Consider the following 9379-nt stretch of genomic DNA (forward strand, 5'->3'; position numbering starts at 1 on the left):
TTTATTATTATCATTATACCCTTTATTTAAACAGGGAAGACCATTGAAAGGAAGCTCTTTTTTACAAGGACACCCTGATTGCAGCGCATATTAAACAATAGAAGCATACGAAAGTAACAAGTAAGTATGTGTCGCAAATGATACAAGAAACAGGACAAGGACGACATCAATGCAGAGAGAACACATGCATTCACACTGCTGTAAGTCAGTCAAAGGGGATTTAAATTGATTAAAAGGGATTAGTTGTCTAATTTTACAAGCTTCTGCAGATTGTTCCACTTGTGTGGTGCATATTATTCACCAGCCAGTTTCCCGGTCTCAGTATTAATATGATGATTTTTAAGGACCAAATAGTGTCTCAGTTAAAATACATGTGAGATACTCAGGTGGTTTGCCAAGGTGTGCTTTGTAAATAAATAGTATGCAGCGCTGTTCTCATCTTACTGCCAATGACTGCCACCCTACTTTCTCATATAATAAACAACTCTGTGTTTAAAGCCATTCCCAGTTATTAATCTAGGGGCAGAACGACAACAACAAATGGTGGTAAACAACCTCAGTAAGGGGCATTGTGAGTATTTAGATTTGATAACTAGTTTTAAAACTGGAAACACATTTGTAAAAAGCACCCTCAAACCCTAACCCACTGCACAACACATTCATTTACACAATACTGTACGAGTCTGTTGACAGGTTTGTTGTCTTACATTTCTGAGTTGGCACAGAGACAGCGTCACTGTTGTGTCGTCAAGCAAGAAACTCCGATCTCTTCCCTGGCCAAATGACTCCCCGTCTTCCAAGACAAAACTAAAGAAAAACAGAGAAAGAGGGAGACATTTATTGAGTCTGAATATCACCTAAAGATAGCAAATGCCTTCATCTGTGCATGTGTGTGCGTGTGATGTACTTTGGCAGTGTGCAGATTGGAGGTTTGGACAGTATGATCTCCTTGTTGGTCAGCTCCTTCTCCAGGTCTCCCCCCGCCAGGCACCACAGATGGTACACCTCATCTATGGCCCGCTCCGACAGGTAGTCGTCATCATCGTCTGGAACACACACACACATAAATCAGTGAACCCCTCCCAGTAGGCCCAGTTGGCACTGCAGCACACAGCCAAATGATTACTATTTTAACAATTTTAATAGCATTCTGACATTGAGACGTGTTTACTCATATGGCATTGGAATCTCGTTTGGACAAAGGCTTCGTCTGGCTGACAACAGTTAAAACAAACACAGTAAATCTAAGAAAGTCTCTTCCAAAATTAAAGAGCCCACAGGAAACAGTCCATCTTGTGCTGTCAACATGATGTGCAATGTGGAGCTCTTGTCTTTGTGGAGTTACTGGGCACTGGGTTTTTGGAATTAACCACAGGAGCGAATGTGAGACAGAGGAGCAATAATGTTTTTAAACTGAAAAATGTATTCCTATCCACAAAGAAGTCCCCAATGTGTCTTAAATGGTGTAATTTTGTATTTAGCCCTGTTTATTTTCTGGTGGGCTTTACATGGTGTGGTTAGGATGGAATAAAGTATTATATATTAAAGGCTCTCTAAGTCTTCCTAAGCTTGAAGAGTTTTTGTCACATACAGCAAACATCTCCTCACGATCCGCTAGCTACATGTCCTCTGAATATGCTGTGAGAAAGTCCAGTCTCTGTAGGCAGCCCAGGCTCCGCAAATGCGGGCTTGTAAGAGACCGTGAGACATGGGCACCGCGTTCATGTGTGTGTGCTTGCTTTCGCTGGTCTCGCGCTGGCTGGTTGGTGCAGCCTGGACCAAAATGTTTTTGTTGCCATTTGCGGGGCCTGGGCTGCCTACAGAGACCGGACTTTCTCACAGCATATTCAGAGGACATGTAGCTAGCGGATCGTGAGGAGATGTTTGCTGTATGTGACAAAAACTTTTCAAGCTAAGAAAGACTTAGAGAGCCTTTAAATTTTTAACCTTGCTAACATGTCCGTATGGTGTTTTTGTTTATGGTGTCCGTGTACCAATGACACGGAAACACGGATTCTGACATCCATGGGATTGTTGCGTCACAAACTTAGGGAACCAATCACGTCAACTTGCGGGGTGGGGCTTTCCATGATGCTACAGTGAAATAAGGAGAAGCCAGGTGTAGCTATGTATTGTATTATGCAACTTGATATTGATATTTAATTCGAATTAGTAAAAAAAAAGACATGAACATACAAACAAGCAGACAGAGAAAGAAGTATTTACAAGTACTGAAAAGCACAATGAAAAGCAAAAGTCAGCGTTTAGTTTTTTTGGTTTACACATTTGAAAAGGAGTGAGAGGAAGTATAAATGTCTTAAATCCCATCCTTTCCCCATATGTCATTGAGTGAAATGAAACAGACAGCTTCCTTTTATAGATAAATCTATACCTTAACCTTAAACTGTTCTAAATATACCATTGTTATTATCTTTTAACTTTGTCACACAAAAATAACCCATGTCTACGTATATAATAGTAAGTACCAAATATCTGTCTTACAAAAACCTATCTTCGATAGAAATTACCAATTATCCGTGACTCACAAGTACCAGTATCACTTTAAATTCAGCTTGTCAGAGCTGGCGATCAAGGCTTATGTAAGATTAGCTACATGCTAATATTAGCTGTTGGATAGCATAGTCAAGACGAAGGCTGATGTTAATAAGGCTAAGCAGAGGTTTGTGTATCTAATAAGCAGAGTCGAAGGTCCAGCCACAAGCGAGCAACTGAGGGGTGAGGCTAACTTCCATATTCATAGTTTCACACATACTACATGAGGCAACAGTGTTGAGTTACATCCAACTCATTTTAAGTCATGACGGGATGCTGGAAAAACCCTCTAAATATATAATTTTAATTAATAGAGATGAGGTTGCAGTTGTCTAATCAATGCATGTATAGGAAATTTAAACTGAGTGCAACTTCTTGATACAAGATGTGGGAGCAAATGTACAAGAATACAAATTATACAAATCAACTACATGGACAAGATGAAAAGATTTAAGGCTAATTGAGATATCAAATGTAAAATGTATTAAATATCAAAGAAAATTCTCGCAGCACACCAATTAGATCTTTTGACTTTTTTGACACTAAATCTTTCGACCTGTCTGCTGCTGTTATTAATATTGATGCTGGCATGCTTAATTAAACCTCCTTTAGAATAATCAATTCAGCTTTGAGAAACTGTACTTTTAAAGGTTTCAGTCAAGTGGAAGAAGGGTTGATAGGTGACTGTTGTGTATTGTTTGTGCAAAAGTGTGAGTGTAGCTGGGGCAGACCTTTGCAAAGGTCACTGATGTCTTCTGGGAGCTCTAGATGTGCACAGCGCAGAGAAGAAGAGAACAGACTAACGGGCTTCTGGAAGGGCGTATAGAGGCAGGAGATGCCACTGAACACAGAGTCTCCCAGCAGCTCGACAGGGGTCGGCCTGGAGGACGCGCACAAAGACAAAATGGTCATGACAGTAAAGTTGTAAATTTGTAAAACCTGACAATATGTGGTATTAAACATTTAGCTATATAAGGTCATAGAGGCTTTTTAACACAGTGTTAGGCAACTGCTTGCATCAGTTTATTTTGGTGCCATTTCACTTGTTGGTTTTAGCATGCTGGAATCGTCTCTGACGTTCATGCAAAAAATGTTTCATAACCAGCATGACCAAAGTGTTTTGGAAACGAAACAGCCAGTGTCCTCCAACAAAGAGATAAATCCATCAGAGACTGTATTTACCTTTTGGATGGAAGAAATGTCAAGCATTTCCTTAATAACTCCAGAACATTCTCAGGCAGCTCCTGTGAAAAAACAACTTTATCAGCTACGGTACACAAGATACATACAAAAATCTCACAAAAACTCAAGATTAGGAAGTCTGATTGAATACATTCTAACACATATAACAATTTTAAGTGTCTAAGTCTAACTTAATGGACAATTTAAAACAATTTCTGGGGACTGATGAGTGACACAGACAATACTTACATACAAATGACCTTTCAGCTTTTACAGAACACTTAGATACACCTACAAAATCTATTCATTAACATTTTTGAGTACTGACTGTAGCATTGAGAATAGAAACTGTCAATTATTAGGTCAAGTTAAGTTGGCAATTGGCATCAAATGCTCTGTCAGATTCTCAAAGTTGTCACTTATTTTTTGATCAGATATTTCTTGACTTAACTCTTAGGAAAGCCAAAACAATATTTTATTTTGGCAGTTTGGTAATATCACTGAGTGAAAACAAAAGATTTCCCAAACTAAGATACTTTTAAGTTTTTTTTGTATCATTACCTGAACATTTTTATTGTACTAAAATCTTTCTTAATGATACAAAGCCCTTGTGCTTCATTAGAGTTAATATGCAAGTTTTTAAATGTGATTTATGATGCCGTTAATGTGACCTAATTTTCCAGTAATACCTCTTTCCTTAAAAAAAACAACATTAAAAAAGTCTTACTAAAAAAAAAGTATGTCATTGACTAAGATCGAAGCAGCCAACGATTTTTACTTTACCTTAATGGTATCCAGGCAGCCATGCTCCTCGGCAAGGACGGTGACAATGTCGTCCATGCAACCTGAGAATGACAACAATATCCTGGTGTCAGCCTAATTGAGCTTAAGAGCATATTGCTCGGTACTTAGAATAATTACGTCCTTCTCACTTACCCAAGGTTAGAATGAACTTCAATCTCTCACTTATATCAATATTCTGCAACAGTCGTCTTCCCTGGAATCGATTCACAGCATTAGAATTTATGGTGAAAATGACCCGTGAGTTCAGGAAAAAACCCAAAACAGCATAAAAAAAAAAATCTATGAATGTCTTGTTCTTGTATGAAGTGGTTCATGAAGGGTTCTTACCGCGCATAATTCAAAGAGCAAAACCCCAAGAGACCAGACGTCAGTCTTGGGTCCTGATGGCAGAGGAGCCTCATCATGGGAGGAGTCACTGGGATGGAAGGAGCCCTGAGCGATCACCTCCGGAGCGAGGTACGACGGGTACCTGAGGTCATGTTCACAGTGGAGATAAACACATTACTTCGTCAGCCTCTGAATAACATATATACCCAGATGTCCCTAATAATTAATAACTATGATAAATAACTCCCATCATAGTTTTTCCAAGGTGGTGTGGTTAGCACTGTTGCCTAACAGCAAGAGAGCCCAGGATGGGGGAGTCCTTCTGTGCGGAGTTTGCATGTTCTCCATGTGTCAGCATGGGTTTTCTCCAGGTACTCTGGCTTCCTTCCACAGTCCAAAGACATGCAGGTTTATTGGTGACTCTAAATTGTCCATAGGTGTGAATGTGAATGTGAATGGTTGTCTGTCTCTATGTGTCAGCCCTGCGATAGTCTGGTGACCTGTCTAGGGTGTACCCTGCCTCTCACCCACTGTCAGCTGGGATAGGCTCCAGCCCCCCTGTGACCCCAAACAGTATAAGCAGTTATGGAAAATGAATGAACAAATATTTTTTCCATTTATAAGAGAGTTTTGCTGAACTATTAAAGGGACTCTATGCAAATTTCAGAGTGTATGAGTTGAGGAGGTGGCTGAGCTGGCGGCTAGCAGCTAATGGTGCAAATTTCCACAAACAACGCTCAACAACGGCAACTATGCTGACAGAGCTAATGGTGCTAACCGGGGGCGAACCCAAGGGTGAACACTATGAGTCCGTGATAACGATGTCCTGACATCAGCAGTAATTTCCATATGAGCACAATGCAAAGCAGAAGTGATGCGCTATCCAGTATGATACACACATGCACACACAGCCAGACTGTCTTAACACAACAAGCAGAGAAGCACAGATTACAACACACAGGTAGCACAACCTTACTCCACGATAACGTTCTTCAGTAATGCTCTGAGTGCTGCATGCAGATCCCTTTAAAGGTACACCATGCAGGGCAATCAGTTACTGTTTGTACACACGCTCGCCGGCAAAAGTGAGTGGAAAAGCCAACCCCAGATTCACTCTCGTTTGGAGTTTGTCCTCGCTATATTTGGATTTTTTCCAGTACTGTTTCTCTTGGATGCCTGCTGTTTACAGTCTGGCACCTGGTTGCTACCTTCTTATAAAGCACCTACCTAACCTGAGCACTGCGGGGGTCCCACTCATAAACGTCCTGAACACAGAAAATAAGAAGATACCGGCAGAAGGCAGAGTCTCTGCAGAAAAATACACTGCCGCACTCTTCTAGTGGGTCATAAGTGATGACAGAGAGGGATTACTTCTGTATGCGTCTTGTTTTCTAGGAAATTCCTGCATTGTATATCTTTAAGTTTTACTATGCCCCTTCCATATAACAAAGTAATTCGTAATATAATCTAACGACAAAATGACTCAATGTACTCTATTAAATTTCTCAAACTTCTGTCAGTGAAGTGATGTGTATTCAGTTGTCCCTAGGGACAATCTGCATAGCTGTTTGACAGATACATTTATTACTTTTCCCTCCAGATGTTTCACTGAAAGTCATGGGTATGTGCCATCATTCCTCTTTTCAATCTGCAAAAGGATATTACACAGAGATACTTGGTAGAACACAAAGGCCTTTGGATTAGGATAAAAGTCCGACGATCTGTTACAGTTCCCAAACCAGGAAGCTACTTTGATGCCCCAAAAGCTGGTTTCTATGAAAAAGCATGGGTCATTATGCATCAATGTTATGGTCACTTGCCTTTTTATGATTTGACTAACAGCAAACAGATACAAGGGAACCTTTGACCCTAAACAGACAGCTCACAGAGCTCGAGTCCGACCGCTTGAAGAGTTCCAGAGAAGCACTAATGGGCCTCTCACTGTGATGAATGAGGAGAAAAAGACGTACCCAATGGGAAAATCTACATCGGCCCCATGATCAGTCATGTGATAAAGGCCAAACTTTGCCAGCTTGACGTTCCCCTACAAAGAAAAGAAATCTATCTTAGAATGATAGCTTTACATTTAAGTAAGTCTTTTAATTAGACAAATTTTCAGCGAGTAAAATAGAGACATACGTAAAACAGCTTAATTTTACCTTGCAGTCCATGAGCACATTGTGTGCACTGAGGGCTCTGTGCACCATACCGTGTTTGTTCATAAACTCCAGACCTTCAAGGACCTCATAGGCGATCTGCAGCACCTTCTCTGGGCTGGGACAAAACACGACAGTGTGTCAAGTCAAGTGGTGACTGGGTCAGTGAAAAGACATTATGCAAACCTATTGTCAGCCAGTAGATGGCAAGGTTAATGCATACTATTTTCCATCATATACAATATAATTTAGCACCAGTAAAAGGTTTTACAATAACTGCTCACCAGTGAAAGTGAATGTAAAAAACAAATTTGGTTCGTGACACATATTGTAAATATTTCTAAATAGTTATTGAGGATTTTTAATGACGATCTCACCTGACTGTTTTCCCCTGTTTTTGGAAATCACTTAAACTGCTTTCATAGTGTTCAGCGACAACAATCAGCCGCTCTGTAGAGCAAGAAGAAGAGACCAAAGTAAAGATATGCAACTAAGTTAACAAACTTTTATTGATGTTTATTTAGAAGTATTAGTAGCATGTATTAGTGCTACACCTGTGTAATAAAAAGCGAGGTGAACACGTACATCTGGTTCTAATCTAAAAAAAAAAAAACAGATTAAGAGAAAAAGCTGCATGCTCTTCTAATGCATTTATTAATCAGGATTTTTTAATTAAAATGTGTCTCAGTTTTTTTACATCTCTAAGATAGACAGTGCTGCAGTCGAAAACAAAAGGTGTTTTGACAGTGTGTCAGAGAGGAATGGATTAGACTATGTAGGGGCATTTCCGCCACAGTAAATTTCCCAGGGGACAAAGAACCTTTTGAGGAATCCAGGAACCTAAACCTTCATCTTTGGGGCATTTTGCTTTTATTCCATAGGACAGCTGCAGCATAAAGGGGGAGAGAGAAAGGTGGAAAACATGCAGCAAAGGACCGTGGGTTGGAATTGAGCTTGCAGCCCCTGCGGCACAGACATGGCCTTTCTACATGGAGCTCCTGCTCTATCAGATGAGCTAGTAGTCGCTGCCTAAACCTTCATTTCGGCTACAGTGGGGCTACATTTAGTCCCTGCATGATAGTTCCAGGGAGCAAAAACGTGCTACTCGTGGGGCAGTATTTACTGAATGTTCAGGAACTTTGCAGGGCTGACCCTTGCTTACTTAAATGGCAACTTTACAGGCTGTATTTTGTGGTGTTTTTGTGTTGAACAAAAATGCAATGCGGTCCCACACAATGTTATTGTGTTCACCACTCGTAAATACAAAGCTTTACATAAGACTTGCACATAAATCAACGCAAATATGCTTCACACAGAACAATGGGATGAAACAAGACTACTGTCACCAGCTTAGAAAGTTAATAAATAACCAGGTTCAGTCCTGACTGCCATAATAATAAAGTGCCAGGTGTGTTTTAAGCTCAGTAAGAGTACACATCCAGGACAGACTGTCACTAACTGAGAGTGAAATCAGGCGAAATGTGATCAAACGGGAGGAGACCATATACGATAACAGACCCTGTTCTATGGGCAAGACAGGAAGTCGTACCATGTTTCCCTCTGGAGATGTCCACATACTGGCAGAGTCTGGGGTGAGTGACGGTTTTGAGGATCTGGAAACGTCCCAGGATTTTGATAGAGTTGGGGGTGAGAGGGAGGCCGTTGCTCCCACAGACATCATGAGGGAGAGCTGAGGCGAAAAAGGTGAAGGCCCCCAGCTGGGCGTCTTTGAGGGGCCTCATCTTGGCACTGGCTTTAAGCACTGATGATGGGAAGGAGCCTTCAATAAAGAACATGGGACACTGTATGAGTATGACTGAGAGGAGGATTCTGATCATCAGCATGGTATGGAATATTAACAGCTCATTAATAGCACTCAGTTCAACAAACATGAATTAATTTTAACTCCTTAGCCACTGATAAACCTTGTAAATGTTTATGTTAACGTTAGCTCAGGAAAACATCATTCATTGGGGAAGTGACAGCTCAACACTGTCATTGTAAGTACAATACATTTACACCATGTAGTTGTGCATTAACTTCAGAAACAAAAGACACAATGCACACTGATATACTGCAGTTGAACCTAATGTGTATGTAGCTTTCGTTAAGTTATGAAAATAACTGCCTTATTTACCTGGATAGGAAAACAATAATGTAATGTGCATTACATCCGAAAAAATGCGTCTACTCACGCTTAATGAAAAGGCTGTATGGCCATGCCGACAAAAGGTATTTGAAATTATTGACAATATATGTTTTAAATGAATTCGTTTCCTGCCTCTGCAATGTGATGGGAACAGCTGAATGAACGTGACCACCTACGTCATTTTTGTCCGACAAAGTAGTGCGCGGAG

At 40.5% G+C, this 9379-nt stretch overlaps 1 protein-coding gene across 3 annotated transcripts in view; it reads right to left on the reverse strand.

Annotated features, from left to right (window-relative positions):
- The window catches only part of tbck (TBC1 domain containing kinase), a 72244-nt gene that overhangs the window by 62506 nt on the left and 359 nt on the right, over nucleotides 1-9379 (reverse strand). Inside the window, exons 1-12 of one of the 3 annotated variants that reach the window (XM_033625388.2) lie at nucleotides 9218-9367; nucleotides 8572-8802; nucleotides 7400-7472; nucleotides 7026-7140; nucleotides 6837-6910; nucleotides 4867-5008; nucleotides 4672-4732; nucleotides 4519-4580; nucleotides 3736-3797; nucleotides 3285-3433; nucleotides 908-1046; nucleotides 708-807 (exon numbers count right to left, since the gene is read on the reverse strand). In XM_033625388.2, coding sequence (XP_033481279.1) covers nucleotides 708-807; nucleotides 908-1046; nucleotides 3285-3433; nucleotides 3736-3797; nucleotides 4519-4580; nucleotides 4672-4732; nucleotides 4867-5008; nucleotides 6837-6910; nucleotides 7026-7140; nucleotides 7400-7472; nucleotides 8572-8764 — 1170 coding nt within the window. In that variant the 5' untranslated portion in view covers nucleotides 8765-8802; nucleotides 9218-9367. Of the gene's footprint in view, nucleotides 1-707; nucleotides 808-907; nucleotides 1047-3284; nucleotides 3434-3735; nucleotides 3798-4518; nucleotides 4581-4671; nucleotides 4733-4866; nucleotides 5009-6836; nucleotides 6911-7025; nucleotides 7141-7399; nucleotides 7473-8571; nucleotides 8803-9159; nucleotides 9368-9379 lie in introns of those variants that run through there. The other 2 variants (XM_033625387.2, XM_078166255.1) reach the window with 2 other exon arrangements.

The sequence above is a fragment of the Epinephelus lanceolatus genome, chromosome 3, assembly GCF_041903045.1.
Source record: "Epinephelus lanceolatus isolate andai-2023 chromosome 3, ASM4190304v1, whole genome shotgun sequence".
In the NCBI taxonomy this organism is placed as follows: Eukaryota; Metazoa; Chordata; class Actinopteri; order Perciformes; family Serranidae; genus Epinephelus; species Epinephelus lanceolatus.